The 22,968-nt window shown below is 51.6% G+C and overlaps 1 protein-coding gene across 1 annotated transcript; it reads left to right on the top strand.

Moving 5' to 3' along the window:
• Nucleotides 1–5,405: 5,405 nt before the first annotated feature.
• Nucleotides 5,406–22,661, top strand: MS4A10 (membrane spanning 4-domains A10). The gene is made up of 8 exons (XM_037841833.1): nt 5,406–5,433; nt 10,431–10,657; nt 11,063–11,182; nt 12,122–12,178; nt 13,991–14,122; nt 15,210–15,320; nt 17,474–17,589; nt 22,607–22,661. The coding sequence occupies exons 2-8, from the start codon at nt 10,460–10,462 to the stop codon at nt 22,608–22,610; spliced, it is 738 nt and encodes a 245-aa protein (XP_037697761.1). The 5' UTR covers nt 5,406–5,433; nt 10,431–10,459; the 3' UTR covers nt 22,611–22,661.
• The last annotated feature ends 307 nt before the right edge of the window (nt 22,662–22,968 follow it).

Raw genomic sequence — 22,968 nt, 5'->3', positions numbered from 1 at the left:
ACAGGTCCCTTGATTTACGACAAAGGCCCCACTGCAATTCGCTGGAGAAAAAACATTCTTTTCACTAACCATCCTTGGCACCAAAACAATAAGCTTTTTAAAATCCTTATTTAAATAATAATAGCTCCCCCCATTGCTTAAATGTTGCCTGCCCTAGACTCTCCTCTATGCACTGTGATCTCATCTACCACTATGGTTTCAACTTAATCCTTTATCCAACAAATGCTTATTGAGTTCCCACTGTGTGGCCAGTCTCTGGGACACACCAGATATTAGCCAAAGTTCCGCTCTCATGGAGCTCACATTGGGCTTCTGTCACCATCCAGGCAGTTCCCAAATCTGTGTCTTCCACCCAGCAATCTTCTCTGAGCTTCAGCATCCTTTTCCCATGTCCTCAAACTCAACCTCCCTAAAAAGGAATTCATGGCTTCCAACTCAAACCATTTTCCTTCCTGTGTTCCCCATGTCACTGTAGCCTTGGCTGCTGCCTTGTACCAGAAACCCAGTATCAGTCCTGCCCTCTCCTCCATCTCAGCCTCCTATTTAAAATCCCCCAACCCCAATGATTCTCCTTGCTCTAGATTTCTCAGCTCAGCCTGCGTCTCCCCAGCCCCCCTCCCAGCACCTTTGGAATCAGCTCTATCTCTCACCCACCATGACATCAGCCTCTGAATATCCTAGGCGTGCTCCCAGATCCAGGCTTACCCCACCCATCCCTGGGTTGGATAACAGCCAGAGGGATCTTTCTAAAGTACAAAAGTAATCGTGTTACTGTTCTGCCTTAAGTCACACAGTGGCACCCCTTTGCCCTCGGGATAAAGGCCAAATGCTCTAGCAAAGTGTCCAAAGCCCTGGAGATGTGGCTCACTCACTTCTCCAGCCCTGTCTCTCCTCACCTTCTCCCTGTGATGCTGCCCCCTGCCTGCTATCTGTTCCCCCAATTTGCCCAGCTTAACTCCCAGCTCCCCTTCAGAACTCAGTTTAGATAACCACTCCCTCTAGGAAGCCTTACCTGACCTCATCCTCATCTTCCCCTTCTATGTTAGGTGCCCCCTCCTGGGTTCTTACAGCACCCTGCACTTCCATTATCACATTGCTTTCCCCTCCATAACACAGTTACCTCTCTCCCTGACCATCTTCCCGGTTGGACGTAGTATTAGTATCTTACTGCTGCTGTAACAAAGCCACACAGACTTAGTGGCTTAAAGCAACACAAATTTATTATCTTCCAGTTCTGGATGCCAGAAGTCCTAAATCAAGGTGTCAGCAGGGCAGGGTTCCTTTGGAAGCTCTAAGAGAGAATCTGTTTCGTCACTTTTTCAAGCTTCAAGAGTCACCTGCAGTCCTTGACTCGTGGCCCCATCCTCCTCCTTCAAAGCCTGCAGCGCAGCAGCTTGCAAACTCTCCAATTGCTTCTGACCCTCCTGCCTCCCTTTATGAGGCCCTCGAGATTACATTGGGTTCCCCAGATCATTCAGGATAATCTCCCCATCTGAAGATCCTTAACTTAATCTGCAAAGTCCCTTTTGCCATGTAAGGGAACATGTTTACATTTTCCGGATTAGGGCATGGGCATCTTTGGGGGCTGGAATTCCAGGCTCCTTGAGGGCTTCGATCCTGGACCTCCTGCATGTAACACAGGGCCTGGCCTGCTGTAGTGCTAATCACATGCTGTATGATACATAGAGCGTCTCCTACCCAACTGAGGATTGACATCTCCCCTGCCCCACCCCACCCCACCCCAGGCAGCCCTCTCCATAGCCCCTTGGAAGCATGCCAGGCTTTAGCTGCTATAACCCAGAACACTGCCCAAGTGCATCTTGTTTTGAGAAAAGGGCACATACCCAGTTGTTTTCCCAAAACTTGCACTCAAGCCTCTGGCATTGATCCGCATTTGTCCTCCAGCCCTATATAACCTAAAGAGCAGTTACCATAGGTACGGACATACTCGAGTGAACTTCTTGAAGTCTTGCTGACTGTTGTAAGATAACTGCAGCTCTCTGTAGGTAAGTTCCCCTAATAAATGCTTAAGGACTGATCACCCTGGCATTTATTGCCTCTTTCTTCAGAATCTCAAGAGGCTTCTTTGTGGGACAGTTTGGGGGCAATCCCAGCTGGGTTTCCCCCTATTTCTTCCTTGGGGATGAGTCCTGCTGCTGTATCAGCAGGAGGTAACACACGTTTTATGAGTGAGCGGGTAAGGTAATGAAGCAGGGCGTGGTATACATATGTGTGTATGTTGTATGTTGCCTGTCTCAAAGTGTTGGAAGCAGAGTCCTCTAACCCAGCAAAAGCTCACAGGTCCCAGAAAAACATTCACCCCATTCCTGAAGGTGTGGGTGATAAAGAGGTGCAAAGCAACTGGACACAGGTGGGCGTCAGGGCTGTAGGAGCTCCCTGGACACAGGTCTGATGGCTGCGGCAGATCCCCCGGGTGGGTGGGCAGTGCCACCAGGAGGAGTGAATTTTCCAGAGCTGCCGACTGGGAAGACAGCCCCATCCAGCAGGCCTGAGAGGGGATGAGTGATGGCTCAGTGGGCATGCCAGGTAAGTGTGTGGGAGGGGGCTGTACACCTGGCTGTGCGTGACATCAGGCGTCCTTGATGGCAGAGATGAGGGATCTTGGGAGTGCACAGGGACTGTGTTAATTTTACATAGGACGTAACACATGCCAGGTGCTGCTTTGTGCATTTTGCATATTCTAACTCATTTAATCCCCAGCAACTCCATGGGTATTATTATCCCCATTTACAGAGGGGAAAAGAGAGGCCCAGAGTGGTTAAATAACTTTCCCAAGGTTGCACCGCTATGCAGCGGTAGAATCAAGAGTTGGACTCGGGCAGCCCCGACGCGGACTTGGCTCCTCAGCGCTGTGCTGTGCTCAGCAAGCTGAAAGCACAGTAAGTGCTGGCTTTGAGGACTAGCTGAGATGGCCTCCCTGCCCCACTCAGCGTAACAAGGTGCTGAAGCCAGAGGGAGAAGGAGGAGCCCAGGGGAGCAGCTGGGATGGTCAAACCCTGCCCCACGCCCCCTCCAACAGGATGGCCTCACGGAGGATCAACAAAGCTTACCGAGACAGGTGCTGACATAGGGGCAGAGCAGCGACAGGTGCCAGGGCAGAGTACGAAGGCTCAGCCCATCAGCCTGGTGCAATTTAAGGATCTTGCTTAGATCCTGACTCAAATCAAAGGTAGTAAGACATTTACGGGACACTCGGAGAAATCTGAACACCTATTAGATGTTCGATGGAGTTATTTTTCATTTTTTAGCTGAAACCTTTATCTTTATCTTTTAGAGATCAATATTTTACAAATAAAATGGCAGAATGTCTGAAATTTGCTTCCCGTTGGGGAGAAGTGGAATAGGACCTGATACAACCCTCTGTTGTAGAGAATTTGTAGTCCATAGCCCATGCTGGGATCATTTGTTCCGTGAAAGGAGCTCCCCAATCGCTGTCTATCTGTTTAGGTATGCCATGCAGAGCACACACCCTTTCCAAACAGCTGACGGTGGCCACTGGTTCACCTTCCCCACCAGGAAAGCTAACAGAAGTCCTGTTGCCATGTCCATAGCAGTAAAAGCACACCTAGAGAGCAGAAGGGGACCCATGGAGTCGACGTGTCCCATCTGGTGTGGTAGCCTGGTGGTCGACGCAGAGAGCATGACGGGCACTCTACAGTGATGTCCGCTAGCTGCTGGCCACAGTTACCTTTCGTCGTTGGCAGGTGCCCCAGATGTCTTTCTACAATTCTTGTTAGTTCAACAGCGACCTCGGGTGCAGTAACTTTAGTTGTTGAATCCTCTATATATGGCACTGGTCTGAGAATCTCGTGCATTTCTGCATTCAGAGGGCTGGTATTGTAAACACTGTGTTGTAGCAGGTAAGCTTTCCATTTGGTTAGTGTGCTCAGTCGGGCACTGCCAGAGCGTGGCTTAGAAGCCATGTCAGTTATGCACCCCTGAATAGCGATGGCCATTTTCGAGGGGACTGGCATCTTTGCCTCAGACCATATTCCCTACTTTTGTGAGTGTTTGTAATTTTCCAAGATTAAAAAAAAAAAAAAAACTTTTAAAAGGCTCAATCTCTGACTCTGGAGATAAGTCACCTGCACTCCATGTGTCCTGCCCTGTAAAGAGGTTTAACTGCCACATTTTACTTACCAAAGGAAATTTGCAACAACAAAGAGAGATGCACATTTGCAAAGCCCCCTTGAGGGACTTGGGGAAAATGTGGGAAGATTAAATTTCCCCACCTGGGGAATTGATGATATTCTCACAAGCATTGGGGGTTACCAATTTGGAGGGCCGAGCCCTTGCTCTTGGGGTGTGCCCTTATGAAGTTTGTTGCTGCAAAGGGGAGGTTAAGCCTACTTAAAATGGTGCCTAAGAGTCACCTGCAGAGAACCTCTTTTGTTGCTCAGATGTGGCCTCTCTCTAAACCAGTTCTGCTGATGGACTCACTGCCCTTCTCCCTACATGGGACATGACTCCAAGGGGTGTAAATCTCCCTGGCAATGTGGGACATGACCTGTGGGGATGAGCTTGGCCCTGGCATTGCAGGATTGAGAAAGCCTTCTTGGACCAAAAGGGGGAAGACAAATGAAACAAAGTTTCAGTGACTGAGAGATTTCAAACAGTCAAGAGATCATTCTGGAGGTTACTCTTATGCATTATATAGGTATCCCTTTTGGTTTTTAGTGTATTGGATTAGCTAGAAGGAAATACCTGAAACTGTTGAACTGCTACCTGGTGGCCTTTGTTCTTGAAGACGATTGTGTAGCTGTGTGACTCACACTTTGTGACAGTGTGATTGAGAAAACTTTGTGGCTCCCACTCCCTTTATCCAGTGTATGGATGGATGAGTGGCAGAATGAGGATGAAAAGTGGATAAATGGTGGGGCGGGTTGGGAGTTATGAGATGTTTTTGGTGTTCTTTTTTGCTTTGACTTTTACTCTTTTTTGTGTGTGGTGGTGGAAGTGTGCAATGATTGGTTGTTGTGATGAATGCACAACTGTGTGGTGGTGCTGTGAATGGTTGATTGTGCACCGTGGATGATTGTGTGGCTTGTGAATATATCTCAATGAAATTGAATTAAAAAAAGAAAAAGAAAAGAAAATTGATGAAAAGTTGAAGCAATACAACTTTTAGATGAAAAAAAGAGCAAAAAAACAAGAGAGAGAGAGCTGCACAGAAGGGCAACAAGCTTTTCATCTGTCTGGGGTTTGGGGCGGGGACGAGAGGAGACTTTGTCAGCTCATATGCAGCTGGAGCATGAAGCAGGGGTGGATCCAGGAGGACGAAGCTCCAAAGTCTGCTGTTGTAAAGATGTTTTGATTGTCTGGGGCTGCCCTGGCACCGTCTCCGTGGGAGCTGAGGCCGCTCCGGAGGGCACAGTGCCACCGGACACACAGAGCAGAGGTCTCAGGAGCCAGGTGAGTGCAACCACCCCCACCCCCTCATGATGGAAACAAAGAGCAGAGGGTCTTCGTTCAGGTTTCCTAGAAGCAGAGCCTGAGACGAGGATTTTGTGCAACTGATTTATGAGGGCGTGCTCTCAGGAGAAGAGAGAGGGAAGCAGAACCGGGCAGGAGAGATGTGGTCTCAGCTTCAGACGAGCTTCAGTCTGATCCCACAGAAGGGGGTCCTGCTCAGGAGCCCAGTCTGCTCCAAAACTGTCCCACCTTGAGGCAGGGGGGAGCTGGCCTTATTCCCTGCAACAGTCAGTCCTTAGCTGCAGGGATGGGGTGTAACTTAAACTCCCAGAAGGGAACAGCTGTGCATCCTTAGACACCAACAGTTATGGCAGCTGGAGAAGGGGTGCCCCATCTGGTAAAGAGGATCTGGGGGGTGGGGGCACCTACAGCTTCCTCCCAGGGCGGAATTCACCACTTAGAGCCCTGTCCACCTGCTGGGTCACTCACCATTAGAGCTGGGAGGAGCCTCAGCCTCTTCCATTCCAGCCGAGACTCATACACACATACAGAGATGGTTTTGAGGAAACAGAGGCCCAGAGAAGGGAAGGGACCTTCCTGGGGTGTCTCGGGGCCAGGACTGAAATCCAGGCCTCCTGACTCCATCCCAGAGCAAAGGCCTCCTGGAAGGTGAGCCTCTTTAAAAAAGGTGCACCACCCAGATCCCCCAAGAGGAGGCTAGCTTTGGTGCATTCAAGGTCTGCTTTGTAATTAGCATCCACTGAAATCCCCGTCTTCTAAGGGTGGCCCCAGCCCATGAGCCTAAAGCCCCTTTGTCTCCCCCACCGGCTTCTCTCTCTTGTGGTGTGACTCAGTACTTCTCAATCCCTCACCCTCTCTGAGTGTGCACCCGTGCACACATATATGCACACATGCATGCACCAAACGTACACAAGCAAACACGCACATGCATGCACGCTTGCAAAATGCACGTGCACACATGCACACGAGCACACCTTCAGAACCTCTCCCTGTCATCTTGCCCACAGCAGTCTGAGGAGGGTCCTATTATTCGTGCCCAGGTCTTCTCTGCCTCCCAGACCATGATCCCCCCAGGACAGGTCTTGCTCACCCTGAGTGAGTCCCTGGGGTGTCCAGCTCAGAACTCTATGGATAAATCAGTGAACAGAGGTTTTGCACCTCAGCCCACTGGTTCAGTTCCCTCGCAGTTCTTCCTTCTCACCCCCTTCCCCAGTTTTCAGGTCTCCCACCCCCAGGAGCCTGGAATTTTCCTGCCTCCCACCCCACCCCTCTGCTCCTGTGAGCAGGAGGTTGGCGGGAGCTAATAAACTGCCCCCTCTGGGTGGTAAGAACTGGATGTAGGTCTTAAACGGGAACCAGAATAGTGGCTGGCATTTATAGAGCATTTGCTGTGTCCCAGGGCCCTGCACATTGCAGACATCATTCTGTTTAATCTTCACAACCTCCCCCCACCCACCCCACCCACCCCCTCCCAAGGAGAGACCTCTGGCTCCCTATTGATAGGCGAGGAGACTAAGTCGCTGAGAAGTGAACAACATGCCAAGGTGAAGGCTCCAAGGAGCAGAGCCAGGATTTGGCCCAGACTCATCCACGCCCAGGACTCGGTGGTGGTGGGAATGGGGAGGCTGAAAGACCCTACCCAGCTCCATCTCTGCCCTCCCTGCCCTCCAGAATTTTCCCTCCCACTGCCAGGCTGGCTGGGCCTACAGATCCTGAGCTAGCCCGCAGGATTAGGGGAGGGCCCGAGGCTAAAATGTTTCCTTGCACTGCCCCAGTCCCCGTCAGCCCCCCACCCCTACCCCCAAGCAGCAGATCCCCCGTCCTGGCCTCAAGGACCACAAAGCATGTCCGATGGACAGAGCCAACAGGGAGGGCCCTGCAGAAACGTTCCTAGGAGTCCACAGCCTTTATCTTGGAAAGCGGAACACGGCTTCACAACAAACAGACTTTTCCCTCCAGGGTTATCTAAGTCCCACCCTCTGCAATTCCTTCCCCTCCTGTTTATGTCAAGTTCCTTGGCCCAGCTCTCCACGTCATGAGAGAATTATATGGCCTTGGAAGCAATTCTAGAGATCATAGTCCAATCCCTGCCCCCACTGCAATACACACGTCAGAAAACCAAAAGGAGGGCAAAGAAAGAAAGGACCAAAAATCCCGGAACCAGAGGTGTGGAAGTTTAAGGCCGCCTTGCCCCAAAGCCTATCCTACCAAATACAGACTGCATGGAATCATTGGATATGAGGATAAAACGGTTCCATCTCTCATTACATTTGGGAAATGAAGGTACATCTAAAACAGAGTTCTTCACCACAGGAATTCCCAGAGCCTATGATATGCTAGAGTTGGGGAAAATGGTATCCAAGGCTTTCCAAACACACTTGACCATGGAACCCTTTTACCGCAGATTATCTGCCAGAACTGGGGTTCCAGGGAACATTCTTTGAGAAAGGTTACTCTGGCTTCTTGAATCCATTGGATATCTGAGCTGTCCCCACTGCCACAGAGCAGTCTGGCAAATGGTCACCTCCTGTGACCGGGCAGCCACTATCTCCCTGGGCCACCATTCCATCTGAGACACCTCTGCTAAAAAGTCTTCTTTCTTTGATGCTTCGTGGTGCTTCCATGCCCAGATTCCTCCTAGCTGCCCAGGAGCAGTGTACCTGCAGCCACTGGTTAACCCAGGACAGATCTCTGCCACCAGCTTCACCCCCTCAGTGCAACTAGCTATGTCAGACGGGCCCGTGAAGAGCTGGGAATTGAGAGACGGACGGTTTCCCAAGCAGGGTGTGGTCATGTCACAGAACAGAGAATCAGTGACAGTGTGTCCAGGGGCTCAGCTTCCGAAACCCAGGCAGGAGGGAGGCAGGGCTCCCCCTGAACCCCTGCTAAATCAGGGGCTGTCAGTGCAGGCCAGGGGAGCTATCGATCAAGGAGTCCCACCCAGCACCCCAGGCTCTGGGTCCTGGCACTGGAGGCAGACTGTGCACTGTTCCAATCCCAGGCACCTCCCCACCGCGTGACCTTGGCTGAGGAAGGCAACCCCCCTGAGCCTCAGTTTCCTTGTCTGTGTCGATGGTGCCGACTTCCCCGGCCTTGGTTTCCCCATCCACTTAATAGTGCCAATCTCCTGGGAACTGAGGGAGAGTCAACATGCAAACTGCCTCCTGCACGGAGCCCTTGCGGGACAGGGTGCATGCCACCCGTGAGGACCCGTCTGCCCTCTGGCTCTCTGTTAATGTCCCTTCCTCTCCTCGCCATCCAGGATTTAGTAGCCCTGGAGACATGTCCCTCCCGGCCTCCCAGGGCTCTTTCCCTCCCCCACAATCACCACCATCCATGGCAGGAAAATTGCAAAAAGTCTGGGTCCTCCAACAGAACCTCCTGAATTCACCATCAGACCTAAAATTGAGGGGAATGTGCCCCTTATTTAATTCAGGAGAAAGACCCTGAGAACAGCCCATTCCCTTTTAAGCCTCGGCCCCAGAGGGAGCCCCTCTCCCACTGAGCATCCCCCCCCCCAACAATCAGCTTCCTTCTTCTCCTCTCCCAGCTCTCTGCTTTCCCAAGAAAGACTCCAGCTTTCCTCATAACTTCACCAGGCAGCCCCCCCAGCCCCCCAAAGCTCCAACGTGCCCCAAGGCATCGGCAGACAATTCGCCATCAGGACCCTGTCAGCAAGCAGCACTTTTAGCCCCTTGCAAAGTTTCCTCCAGCCCTTTCTCGTGCCCATAAAACACCCAGAACACTCATTTGCCTTTGCTGAGCCAACAGTACAGAGGAGGGTGTAAGCACATAAACTCTGGAGCCAGCCCGCCAGGCTTCAAGTCCCAGCCCAGCATTTGTCTGGCTGTGTGACCTTGGGCAAGTGGCTCAACCTCTCTGAGCCTCATCTGCAAAATGCAGACAGTGACACTCATCTTTGTTTGCCGGGGCGGCGGAAACAAAGTACCACAGACCCGTTGGCTTAAACCACAGAAATTATTGTCTCACATTTCCCAGAGGCTCAAGTCCAAACCCAAGGTGGCAGCAGGGCTGTACTTGCTCTTAAAGCAGAGAATCTGTTCCGTGCCCCTCCCCAGCTTCTAGTGGGTGGCCGGCCACCCATGACAGTCCTTGGCTTGTGGCAGCATAACCCAATCTCCGCTACTGTCACACGGCCATCTCGCTGTCTCTCTGCCTCTGTGTCCAATTTCCTTTCCTAAGGACAACGGTCATAAGGGATGAGGGCCCACCCTAAACCAGTTTGGCCTCATCATAACTAATAACATCTTCAAAGATCCCATTTACAAATAAGCTCACATCCATGGGATGGGGAGTTAGGACTTGACATGTGTTTGGGGGGAACACAATTCAAGCCATAACCCCCGTGTTCATTTCATAGCACTGAGATGAGGATAAAAATCAGATGATGCAAGTCAAATTACCTTGCACAGAGAAAGTACTTATAAATGTCGACTGATTATCGTCAATGTTAAATACTGACTTCCGGGCTCATAGTAAGTCCTCAGCGGAAATTTCTGACCCTTCTCTTTTCCATCCTCCAAACCCAGAAGTCACGACTGGCATTGCCGCAGGTAGGACAATGATTTCACTCCCACCTGCTGTCAGTCCTGGCTCATCCTGGGCATGTGGGTGGGAACCATCACAAAGTCCCCCTCACCTGCCCAGTTCCCCTCATCTCCTGCGGTCGGGCCAGTTTGGGTGAGTTCTGTCTTGTCCTGGTTGTGAAGTTTGTCTGGTCCTTGCCTTTTTGCCCCGGAAGGAGCCATGTCCCTGTGACCCTTCAAAGACTGAGAGTAGCAGTTTCTCCCCCTCCAGGGGGTCAGGTGACTCCAGGTCAAACCAAGCTCAGGGGCCGCAGGTCACCGGAAGGCCCCAGTGCGGAGGGCAGAGGTGACAGGCACCGAGTCCCAGGCGGGCTCACACAAGCGCCAGCCCAGAGGCGAGAAGGGCTCTGACTTGGCCTTTCTCCTTAGAGTGTGGCCAGCGTCCTCGGCCCAAGTCAATGGCCGCAGAAGCCAATGGAGCATCGGCAGATATTCCCGGCTCCAGAGCTGGGGGTGTCCTGCCATCGCTGCCCCTGGACCCAACCCAGCTTGGCCAGACAAGTTCACTCCAGAAAGGGACCGACCCGGGGTTCCTGCCTCCAGACTGGCACCAGAAAGGGCCCCAGAAGAGAAGCGGCCTCCTCAAGCAGCTGGGCGTGAGTCCCATTTTCTAGGGCCCTGGGGGTGGGAGGGGAGTGGAGGGAGGTAAGCAGGGAGGGTGCTGGGCAGCCCTGGGGGGAGAGAAAGAGAGGGGGAAGTCTCCAGCTTCTCCAATTAACACACCCTAAAATTGCAACAGCTTTTGAGGGGTGGGGAGAGCCTCTTGCAGAGGAGGGGCCAGCTGCCGGGGAGAGGGGCCCGCATTGGTGGGTGTGACGAGCCTTAACAGCCTTGGCTCTCCCTGCAGGAAACTCTGGACTGTGGTGCTTCTTTGCAGGCCCACCAGGATCCCTAAGGGGGCAGAAGGGGGTGGTCCTGGGCACCAAAGGTCTCTATCAAGGCCGGTTGCCCAATGCCCCCACCTTGGCCAGCTCACCTGCTTCCTGTCCTCTCCTGCCCAGGCCTTCCATGTGGTCGTTGCTCTGCTGCACTTGATCCTTGGGGCGTACCTGCTCTCAGCTGTCAAGGACCTGCACCTGGTAGCACTGAGGTCTTGGTATCCATTCTGGGGAGCTGCCTCTGTGAGTAGGAGTCCGAACCCGGGGCGTGCGGGGGGTCGGCAGGGTGGGTCTGGAGGCCCTGGCATTTGGCACTGGATGCAAGGTGGAGACAAGCAATATATCTCAGGCACCGTGGTCTCTGCCAGGGTCGGTCTGCGGGAACAACACAAGGTGTAAGATGCAGCCCCTGCCCTCCCAAGGCCAACAGCAGATGGGAGATGAGACAAGTCACCCTTTCTTAGGAGCGCCAGGTCCTTCCAGGTCTCCACGGCAGCTTTCGCATGCAACCGTCACCGCGAGCACCCTCCCACACCCACCCACAGTGCACTGAGTCCCAGCTCCCAGGCACCCTCATGGGAAGGCATCCCGACAAGCCCACTGTCACCACCCTCCTCTGATCCCACTGCCCCCAGTTCCAAACTTGAACCACACAGTGAAGGGGCCATCTGCACATGCAATGCTTGGCTCTTCCTGTAGTCCTTATGGCTGCACGTAGTAGGTGCTTTATGAACATTTGGGAGAATGATCAGAGAAATATTCCAGGGACCTTAGAACCCAGGGTTAACATCCTCCAAGCTGCAGGGTTCCAAAAAGAGAAAGGTTCAAGATGGAGAGGAGAGTGCAGCCAATACCAGAAGGAGGGTTAGGCCCTATAAAATGGGGGTAGCAGGAGGAGCTGGGAGCACATTCTAAGTGCAGTGTCCACTGTGTGGAGACGGAACCACATGTGGAGGCTTGTGTGTGTGTGGGAAACCCAGCCTGGCTGGGGCAGGGAAGGCTGGCAAGGTAGAACAGACCTGGGATGGCCCCTGGGTGGACAGGACACACTCCAGTAGCTCTCCTGTCCTGTCGAAGGAACCAGGGGTTGGATTTCTTAGAGAATATGGTAAAGGAAGGAAGTGTGTGGGTTTCAAGGTGCCCCAATTTCTCTCCTGTGACTGTTTCAATTCTGGCCTGCAGTTCCTCATTTCTGGGATCTTGGCGATAGCATTGGAGACATTTTCCAAATCGTATCTGGTAAGTTGGAATCCAGATCCTTCCTTTCCACCCCAAGCCTGGAGGGTAACTTTGGGGCCATGTGTGTGGTGGTGACTGGGGTGGCAGCTCTCAGGGATTTTCTAAGAGCAGGCATGCACCATCCCATAGCAGAGGACACCCAAGCAAGCTGAAGGGTGCAGACACTCCAGTCAAGCTGCTGGCTTTGACTCTGGGAGGGAAAAGAGCCCCCATCAGAAGCTTCTGTCTTCCCAATGCAGCATGCAGTGGAGAAAGGAAATGGCTTCTAGTCACCTCAACCCATCAAGTCTAGATTGGAACTTTCCTTCTTCCCAAACTTACCAAGTTTTAGTATCAGTCACTCCACAGCCATCCACCCAGAAGCCCAAAGACCCCAATTCCAGAAGCCTGAGAACCACTCTGACTCTTCTCCCCTTTTCTAAACCCTGGAGTTTTGATCTCCTAGACATCTCTCGACTCCACGCCTTTCTCTCCATCTCACTGTCCTCCCTGGACCGCAGTTCTGGCCACGGTCCTCGCTGGCTGGAGGTGTCCAGATTGTTCTCCGTACAGCAGTCCAAGTGATCCTCCTCAGTTAGTCTGACCACATCGTTCTGCTGCTTTCAACCCTCCTGGTATCTGGTGTCCTCAGCTTGCAACCAACATGCTAGCAAGCCCCACCACTGGATTTCCATCCATCTCTCATCTCCAAGTGCCAGCCAGACTGAACTCTTGCCCTCCCTTTTCTACCTGTGCTGTCCCCTATCTGAGCAACTTGTCCTCTCCCCACCGTTTCTGTCTTTCCCATCTTTGACTTAGTCCTGATCATTCTTCAAGACTCGGCTTACACGTCTTGTCCTCCTGGAAGTCTCCCCTGACTTGCTATGGTGCACAAGGACCCACAGCTCCTTGTCCTTCCTTGTCTCCTCGTCTGTGTCCCCTGCACATGAAGATCTGTGTGGGCACAGGGTTTGAGCATCTTGGTGGCCCAGGGAAGCCCAGATGGGCACCAAGTAGACATGCCACACAAGACTGGGGGGATGGAAATGGATGGAGCAAATGGAAGGGTCATCCCTAAAAGCATATTTCATGCCCTTAGCCCATGGCCTGCTCCTCCCAGCTCTCCTGCACCTCCGTCCTAGAAGCCCTGGCCTGGTCCTGCCTTCTCAGGGTTGTAGCTTGAAGAAAGGGTGGGCATTTGTATAGTTTATCCAGCAAAGTCAGGCAATGCTCAACCAAGACCTGCCCATTCTCCAGACCTCACACTCCTGGACTGGGACTCTTTCAGAACTAAAAGCCCCCATCTTCCTTTACCTGATCATAGAAACCCTCTTATTGCAAAGAAACTCATACTAGTATAAAGGGTTAAGAATTCCAAATGTTCCTTCTCTTTCTCTATTACGGGAGCTTTGCATTTGGCAAGAGGCTCTCAGAATAATGCTTAACCCAAGAGCATGATGAATGGAGGCATCTGGAGCTCTGCAGTAGGTAGAGCAGGAGGGCAGAGAGGGCACCTTCAGGGCCGTCTGGAAGTTAAGTCCCTGATCAGCTGGCATACCTGATGTTGGGATGAATGGGGCCGGTTTGGGCAGGAGACAATGGTGGATGGGAGCGTCCTTCTGGATCAAAGGCTCCGAGGGCCTGGAGGCAGCCCCAGGTTCCCCCAGCCCTGTCCTGCAGAATGGAGAACAGATTGGTCCTCCTGGCTCCCTCGGGTTTGGAGGAGAGGCCTCAGGCCCAGAGTGAGTTGGTGGCACACCTGGGAGAGGGACCTACATCCTAGTCTCTAACCTTCAGATAATGCCTGTTAACTTAATTATTTTTTTCCTATAGAGAGCATTGTGCCTCACAATGAACCTCATCAGCTTCTTTTGCGTGCTGTGCGGCTTCTACGTCATTATCAAGGATCTCTTTCTGGAGAGTCCATTTGAGTCCCCAATCTGGAGAACTTACCCCAGCCCCATGGTGAGTGTCCAAGCCCCTGGGGTCCTTGACTCTGAGGAATTCCCTGCCCCTGGGCCAGTCTGTTCCCAGCCCAATCCTCCCAAGGCGAGATGGAAGGGGAGATGCCTGCCTTCTCACTGGGCCAGGTTCGGGGTGCCGGACAGGGCCTCAAGTCACTGAATCCAAACCCACTTTTACAGAAGGGAGAGCTAGGCTCGGAGAGGGGAAGAGACCTGATTGAGCTAAAGCAGCAAGTTGGCAGCAAATCCAGGACCACAACCTAGAGCTGCTGATTCCCCATCCAAGGCTCTTGAATCATCATAGCCCTATCACCCCGTTATCTCATGTGAGCCTCACAGCAGCTCTGCGGAGCTGACCGGGTCCACTTAGTAATCTCCATTTCTGGGAGTGAACCCTGAGGTCCAGAGAGGCTAAACCAGTGGACCCAGGTCACACAGCAAGTGAAGGGTGCAGGGAGGGCTCAACGCCAGGTCTAGACCCCAAGTCCAGTGCTCTTCCCACTTCACAGAGCTGCCACTCCTCTGTCACTCCACGAGGGTGCCTAGGAGCCCAGGCTCTGAGGGTTCTGACCGTGGGTGTCTGCTATTTCTTATCACCCTCCCCACTCACGCACACACATCTACACACACACATACACTTGTGCACAAATGCATGTGTACACACCACATGCATGCACACACTTCCCTGCTGAATGCTCATGGCCCTGGGAGATGCCCCAGGTCCACAGTGGTCCTCGGCTCAACTGCTCCCCACATCACCGGTAAAAGACACACCTCCTCTCTGGACCTCAGTATCCCCATCATCAAGTGGGGTTGGGTGAGACAACCCTTAAGGCCACCTTCAGTTCTACCAGGACTCATGAGAATCTCTGGCTCTCAAACTTTGGGAAGATATTCACCGAGGCCCCATAGGTGCCAGGCACTGGGCATAAAGCAGTGATGAGACAGACCCCACAGAGCCCTGTCCCCCCATCCTATGCACACCTGGAAACTAAAGCCCCCACTGTCCTCCTCTGCCTTGCCAATGTCCAGTGAGTCCTTTGTCTATATATATTTCTCTCTCCCCCTCCTTCTCCCCCTGCCCCTAGGTCCACATCCAGAGGCTGGAGCTGGCCCTGCTGTGCTTCACCTCCCTGGAGCTCTTCCTGCCGTGGTCCACTGCCATCATGGCCTGGAAGAGCAAGCACCTGCCTGTGGAGGTGAGGGCCCTGCCTGGAGCAACAAACCCTCAAGAGATGGGAACCCAAGGCAGCAGATGGCTCAGAAAGGGGAGGCAGCAGGCGGGGGTGATGTGGGGAGCACGTCTCTCTCGTGCAATTGTCATTTCTGCTGAGCATTTCCTATGTGGGGTGACAAATAGAGGCGGCCCCCAGTCCAGCAGGGAGACAAGGTGTGGGGGGTGGGAGCTGCCAGTTCAAGGGGGAAAATGCAGGGCTGCCTGGGAGAAGCTGCCTCCGGGGCTGAGAGCAACAGGCCCAGCTCCAAAAGCCCAGGGGAGAGCTCACTGGGGAGACCCATGGAAACTGGGCAGGACTCGGACACACAGGTACAGGTGGGAGAAGGGACTTCCAGGCAGAGGGAACAGCAGGACCGATGGCTTGGAGGCAGGACAGGGAAGGCCCTGGGAGAGCTGTGGCGGGCTCTGGCATTTAGCTGTGGGGGGAGTAGGTGTGCGACGGTGTCATGAGGAAACCAGGGCGCAATTTGAGGTGGGCTAACCTCCCACCAAGCTCTTGCGCACCAGTGAGGACAGGAAAAAGGCCGACTGGGGCCAGATCTAAACATGCAGATCCCAGGCGAAGGAGTTGATGCTTTAATGAGCTACACTTTGCAATAGAAGACTAGTCTCTTCCCACCCCAACAACACTGACCAAAGTGATTCCCTACGCTCATTTCTTTAAACAACAAAAAAAAAATAAAAATCCATGTTACAACGTCAACTTTAGAACACTATATAGACATAGGTTCTAAGTCCCCCATAATCCCACAAGCTAGGATGGCTTTCATGTTCATGTTTATGCAGATGTGAGTTTGAGGCCCCCAAATTTTATTTAACACCAAGCAAAGAAATTGTCTTTGTTAATGCCTAGCTGTCTGGCAGGAAACCAAAGTTCTCAGAGAGCTATATGGGGCCTTCAGTTGCTGAATCTAACCCCACTTTTACAGATGGGGAAACTGAGGCCTATACTTGGCTGCAGGTATTAACAATAACTCTTCCTATTTGCTGGCATTCACCACAGGCTGAGTGCCATGCTCAGGGCTGTAGGCAGCTGCATTGGTTTCCTATTGCTACCGAAACAAATGGTCACAAACTTGGTGGCACAAAATGGCATAAATCTATTATCTCATGGCTCTGGAGGTCAGACATCTAAAGGGGGTCTCAACGGGCTAATGTTGGGGTGTCAGCAGGGCTGCATTCCTTTCTGGAGACTCCAGGTCAGAAGCCATTTCCGAGCTTTCTCCAGCTTCTGGAGGACACCTGCATTCCTTGGCTTGTAGCCCCTTTCTCCCTCTTGAAAGCCCACATCCTAGCATCCTTAATCTCCAGCTCCCTCTTCTGCCTCCCCTTCCACCTGCAAGGACCCTCGTGATGACCTTGGACCCACCCAGGTAATCCAGGAGACTCTCCCATCTCCAGGTCACCTGGTTAGGGGTTTTAATTCCATCTGCACCTTAACTCCCCCCTCACCAGGTACCTGGCATGCTCAGAGGTTCAGGGATTAGGATACGGACCTTCTTGTGGGTGACGGGTTTTGCCAACCATGGCGGCTCATACCTCCTCTAATTCTCAGCTCCTCTGCAAGGCAGGTTCTGTTTTCCCATTTTAAGGAGGAGGAAATGAGGCTCAGAGGGTTAAGTGCTTTCCTAGGGTCACAGGGCCAAGGAGTGGCCTTGGTCTGAGGTGCTTGTGGCCTCCTCTATCTGAGAGGAGGGACCAGGGACAGGCTCTGTGGGGCTGGGCTGGTGCCACTCTTGTCACAGGTCAGGGATGAAGAGGAGCAGCCGGCACTGGGGATGCTCCTCAAACGCATTGTGGCTAGAAGGGACCTTAGTATGTCACCCAGTCCAGCTCCCCCAAGGGAACCCAACTTTTTCAGGGTCACCAGCTCACTGGTTGCAGGACCAGAACTGGGCCCCAGTCCCATGGCTCTCCCATTCCCTCTCAAAAAAACAGAGAAGGTGGAGAGTGCCACACACTGCCCTCAACGAGGTCCCTTCATCTCTCTGAGCCTCAGTTTCCCCATTCTGGGACTTCAACAGTGAACCCAGGGGGCAGGGGGGAAGTGCTTCGTCAACAGCAACTGGCATCACACAGATAAGCAGCGGAGCCGGGGTCATTGCTCTTTTGCAGGAGGATGACTTGTCCCTTATTCCTGACCCTCCGTTTGTGCTCAGTGGTCTGTCGACACCTCCACCATCCTACGAGAAAGCAATTCAAGACGATGAGAAAGATGAGCCAAAGCAGAGGTGACAAGGCTGGGCCTGGGGCTCCCCTGGCCCTTCAGATTCCATCCCCATGGTCCCTTCTCCCTGGCACCAATCAAACCGTCCGTCAGGGAGTGGTGGCCGGGTAGGGGCAGCCCCATCCCCTCAGGCACAAGTGGCACCTCCAGGGCCCCTGGCCCTTGGCGACATCCCAGCACCTGGCTTGCTTGGCCGGAGCTGCCTCTCCTGAACCGGAAACATGCTCAGGTCTTACCCACCCTCTCACCAGCCTCCGGGGCAGACCCCAGCCTGCTTTCTCCATCAGTGATGGAGAGCTGGTCCGTGTGGGGCTGTGACGGGAGCCGGAGAAGGAGCTGGTCCTCCAAGCCAGGGAAGGCACGGCTCTCCCTGGATTTGTTAGAGCTGCAGGGGCATCAAGCCAGAGAGAAAGTGCAATGGTTCTTCCCGGTTCTTCTGGGTTCTCTGCTCCTCGGGGAAAAGGGGGCAAACCTGGGGTGGCAGGATAAGGTGTGGTGGACAGAGCTCATGCTTGGGCAGCACGAGCCCTAGGGAGCTCAGCAGTGTCACAGGCCTACAGGGTAAACGTTGGTGGTTCTCTGCCAGCCTGGGCCTCAGGGTGTCCATCTGTGACGGGTGGGTGGATGGGGCAATCCAGGAGGCTCCCAGCTGGGAAGCCCTGAGATCAGGAGTCGAATTCAGGATTCCAGTTGTGACATCTGAGGTTGCCAGTGAACTTCAGCCTCAGAACTGCAAACCTACCTGTGCTGAGTAAACAAGGTGAGGGGAAGGGGCCAACCTGGCTCACTTCCCAAATTCCAGCCATCCCGGGACAGGCTTCGTGATTTTTGTTTATTTGTAGACTGTACTATATTCCCGTTTGGTTTCCTTAAATTGATTTTTTTTTCTTACGTAATGTTATGGTAAAAGGGCACTTTGTATCAGTAATGAATAAGAGATCAATATCTTTCCATAAATAGAAGCTAACCACAAAAATAATGCAAACACAGGGAACATAAATCAAAATGTGGCCCCACCCCCACCCAACCTCCTATTTTTTTTCTCTCTTTCTTTCTTGCTCACTCTGCTAGAGCCACCCTGGCTTCCTTCAGGTTCCACGGACACCCCAGGCACACCAGCCTCTGAGCTCTCACTCTTTCTCTTCCCCCAGGAAGAGGGTTTGCTCTTTGAGTCTTTACTGAGCCACTGACTTGCGCCAAATCTGATCTCATTTGATCTCCCATCAAGCTATGACCTGGGGGCTGACACTATCCCCTTTTCACACAGGCTCAGAGAAGTTAAGCAATTTGCCCAAGGGCACACAGCCAGTAAACGGCCGAGCTGAGATTTGGACACAGGCAGTCTGGCTCCAAACTGCCTTCCACCGGTACCCAAAATGGGTGGAGCACAGCCCTTGCTCTCCTGAAGCTACCCTTTTACCATGCAGATGAGATTTGCCTGTGTGAGAGGCTACCATTCTGGTCTATGTGGCAAAGTCAGCCCCAGCAGCTCAGGGGGCCCAGTGCTCCCAGACAGACCATCTCCCACGCAGGTGAAAGCTCAACCCATGCAGCTCCTCCAGTGATTAGCTGTCCAGGATGGCAATCGTGTCTATACTGCTTATAACATCCCTCGGTGACAGGACACCCTCAGAACTATTTGTTCTTGCACTGAATAGCCCCAGATTTTGAGGTTCTTTGAATTCTCCTGTCTGCTTTGTCACCTCCCCTGCTGCCCCGTCCCTCCCAGCTGTACCCATAGCACCACCTGTGAGCTGCTGCTTTAACCCTCTGTGGATTGCAGCTGGTATTAGAATAGAACGTAAAGTCGACAACAGAGTCACGCAAATGTTCAGGAGGAATAAAGTTTTTCAAAAGAAGAAAGGGTGTGACGGAAAGGAAGGGACCTCAGCTTGGCTATCCAGAGATGCAGGTGCAAAGTCCAACTCGGCCGGGAACTTATGTAATCTTGACTCAGCCCCTTCTTCCTTCCGGGCCTCAGTTGCCTCATTTTAAAATGGGACATTGTGCTAGACTGGTGGGTTTGCTTCAATAGATGTGGAAATGGCGCTTGCTCTGATTTAGATGTTTAAGAAACAATAAAGAGACTTTTATCAAAACAGTGTTCCCTTTTAAAAGGGCATGGTTGCATAAGCTCTCCTGATGGCCGGTGGCAGCCCCTGCGGGGTTAGCAGACCTCAGAAGCGTCTCTCACTGCGGGGTCACCCTGGGGCTCGGCAACACCACCTGCTGCTAGAGTGGTTTTCACCATTTCACAGCCGAAGTCTCAGCCCGGAAGGCAGAACTTCTAATACAGCCGACTTGGCGCTGTACTTGGATTTGAGTCAACGTTTCTATATGTATTCAATCCTTACACTAAACCTAATATGGTTTTCCCTGTGTTTTATTAGGAAAAAAAAAAACAAAACAGAAAAATTGAAAGAATATTATTATTTACACCCTATGCCCTCTACCCAGATTAAAGTGTTAAGTGTTGCATATTCTCTCTTTCATCTTCTATTTCGTCTTCTATATACTTTTTTTTTTGAGCCATTTGAAAGTAAGACAACATGACCCGTCATCCCTAAATTCTTTTGCCTGCATCTCCTAAGAATAAGGACTTTCTCCGACATTGTCTCAATGCCACTGTCACCCTATAATATTAACTAACTCCTTGTCTATATTCAAATTCCCCCACTGGACCAAAAACAGGTCTTTTCTCATGATTTATTTTTAACCTGCATCCAATCAAGTTTCATGTTTTGTATCTGATTGTTGGACCACTTTCTTTTCTTTTAATCTAGAACAATCCTCCCACCTTTTCTCAGTAACATGGGCTTTCTGAAAACAGAGTTGTCTTCTAGAATGTCTGGTTTCTTGTGATGTCATTTAACCTGCTCCTCCATCCTCTTTCCTGTAACCCGGCAACCTGTCTAGACTCTGAGGTGTGGTCCAGCACACGGTAAATGTTGTCAGGGAGAATGTTCTAGAAGTGGTGCTTGGCCTTCACGCTGCACCCCATCGGGGGCACCCAGGACCAGCGCATCCCTCTATTAGTGCCGCCGATGGGAGACAGCATGGCTCGGGGGAAACTGCCACGTCTCTCCACTGCCAGTGACATTTTTAAGTACTACTTTTTCTAACAGATCTTATTTGAAGAAAATGAAACAACATGTATCACTTGTTAAATGGGAAAATGTTGAGCTTTGTCTTTCTGTAGTAAACAGAAAAATGGTACACAAATATTTTTAATGTATTCAGCTGACTTAAACTGACTTAAACTCATTTTTTTTAACTTAGAGATCCTTCTTTATCATATATCATACTAAAATTCAGGATAAATGGAAATATTCCTAGGAGACTCACACGATTACAAAACTCACAGCGATGTAAAGGGAATTTTTGAGTCTGAAGGTTGGGAGATGCTGAACTAGGTGATCTTCAGTTTCCCAGGCAGCTTTAGCATTCTGGGTCTCTACAACGATGAGCCAAAAGAAGGAAGACAGCAAGGCAAACATCTGAATACTTTCGCCTAGAGATGTCAGTTCGACGGCCTTGGGGCAAATAAACCAGAAGGCTCAGGCTCCTGGGTGCCCATAGATAGCGCGTTTCAACTCCTTAGTTAAGACACTGCCCAACCAGCCCTAGCCCTAAAGGCAGGCTTTGGGAGTCGTGGGCCCCAGGAGTAATGAACACACAAGAGGTGTGTGTGCCCAGAGGGAAAGAGATTCTTAGAAGACAGAGGGAGTTCTTAGTCCCAGGTGCTCTTTATATTCCCTAAGTGAAACACATAACTTCTCTGGGCCTCAGTTTTTACATCTGTAAAATGGGAGTGATGACCCCTCCCTCCCAGAGTTGTAGTGGGGGTCAAAGGAGATATGCATATGAAGATACCAACTAAGTATTCCCCAAAGTGTGAGATGCTCATCTTGTCAAGGCACATGATGTTAGTATTTCCTTTCCAATCTGCTTCAATCACTTTCAAGCCCTCAGATTTCTTTAAGGGGAAAGTCTCAATTTGGAGCTGCCCATATCTTTAATACCCCTAGAACTAGCTAATCTCTCTTTTTCCTGAGAGAGAGAAGAGCTGGCACACAGAGGCGATGGCATCTAGCCAGATTGTACCAACACTGCTTTCTTTCATTGGGTTTACTTTTATGGCTGCCTTCTGTTTATGGTGGTATTGGGTTTCCATTTATGGAAGTGATACAAAGTGCTCTTTTATAATACAGGTATACGCATTTTTTAAAAAGTGTTGTTTCTTTGGCAGGTGATGAAAATATTCTAAAATTAATTTCAGTGATGGTGGTACAATTCCATAAATATAATAAAAATCATTGAAGTGTTCAAAAAGAGGACCCATTTAAAAAAACCCATCAAGTAAATAATGGTACAAGACATGCACAAATATATAAAAATTGAATGATTGAAGTCTGGGAAATAAGGAAAGTAGATTCCCTCCGCCCGTGCCATTCACAGCAAGGAAGTGGATTTGCACTCTGTGGTTCAGATTAAAAGTTCACTGTGGCCCCTGAACCTGAAATTCTACCTCTGAATCTCATAGAACTTCTGTGCTGGGAGAATCTTTACGGATCACCTCACCCACCCCACCCCATCCCCATGTGACAGATGGAGAAACTGAGGCCCAGACTGGTGAAGAGGCTTACTGAAGGTTGACCAGCAGGCCCATGACCAAGATGACGTAAATCCCAAGCCTTGTAGCGTCACCCCACTGCCCCAGCCGTGCACCCCCAGTCTTATCCTACCTGCCTCCCTGGGAGTCTGAGTGCAGGAACGAGGCCAAGTCCTGTTTGCACCCTACCCCCACCCTAACTTCCTGGCTCCCCAAATCTGTTGTCTCCTCCAGTCTATAAAACAATCCTGCAAACTCTAACCCCATCTGCACCCTAGGAGCATCAAGAGACCCTCCAGCCACACCTTCCCTTCTTCTCTTCACCCTCCATGAACCCCTGTCCTCAGCCAGGCTCCTGGAGGCATGGCAGACTTGCACTCATTCCTTCCTTCCTTCATTCATTCCACAGGTAAAGGTTGAGTTCCCATGAAGCTACATCTGGGCTTGGGCCACCATGACCAAAACCAGCACAGTCCCTGGCCTCTAATCAAGTAATCACATAAATAAACTACTATAATTGGAAACTGCGATGAGGTCTTCTGAGAGCATCTCATGGGAACCGAACCTGGAATGTGGGGTGGGTGCAAGTTGTGCTAACACAGACCTGAGGGCTTCCTGAGCCAGCCAGATGAAGGGGTGGGGGCATGGCCAGGGCGAGCAACACCGAAACCTGAGGCTCTGGTGTCTGAGCAGCCCAAGCTCTGCCATTTCTTCCTGTGCAAACTTAGCTCTTCTCGGGCTACCCCCCTCCCCTCCCCTCCCCTCCCCACC

This window comes from Choloepus didactylus, chromosome 6 (genome assembly GCF_015220235.1).
Source record: "Choloepus didactylus isolate mChoDid1 chromosome 6, mChoDid1.pri, whole genome shotgun sequence".
In the NCBI taxonomy this organism is placed as follows: Eukaryota; Metazoa; Chordata; class Mammalia; order Pilosa; family Megalonychidae; genus Choloepus; species Choloepus didactylus.
Note: the sequence above shows the minus strand (reverse complement) of the source record. Positions and strands in the feature narration are given on the sequence as shown.

What these genes read in the sequence shown, in the direction of transcription:
- MS4A10 (XM_037841833.1), top strand. Translation starts at nt 10,460, where the DNA reads ATGGCCGCAGAAGCCAATGGAGCATCGGCAGATATTCCCGGCTCCAGA. An exon ending in CATTTTCCAAATCGTATCTG is followed by an intron (nt 12,179 to 13,990) that starts GTAAGTTGGAAT and finishes TTTTTCCTATAG; the next exon opens with AGAGCATTGTGCCTCACAAT. An exon ending in GAACTTACCCCAGCCCCATG is followed by an intron (nt 14,123 to 15,209) that starts GTGAGTGTCCAA and finishes CCCTGCCCCTAG; the next exon opens with GTCCACATCCAGAGGCTGGA.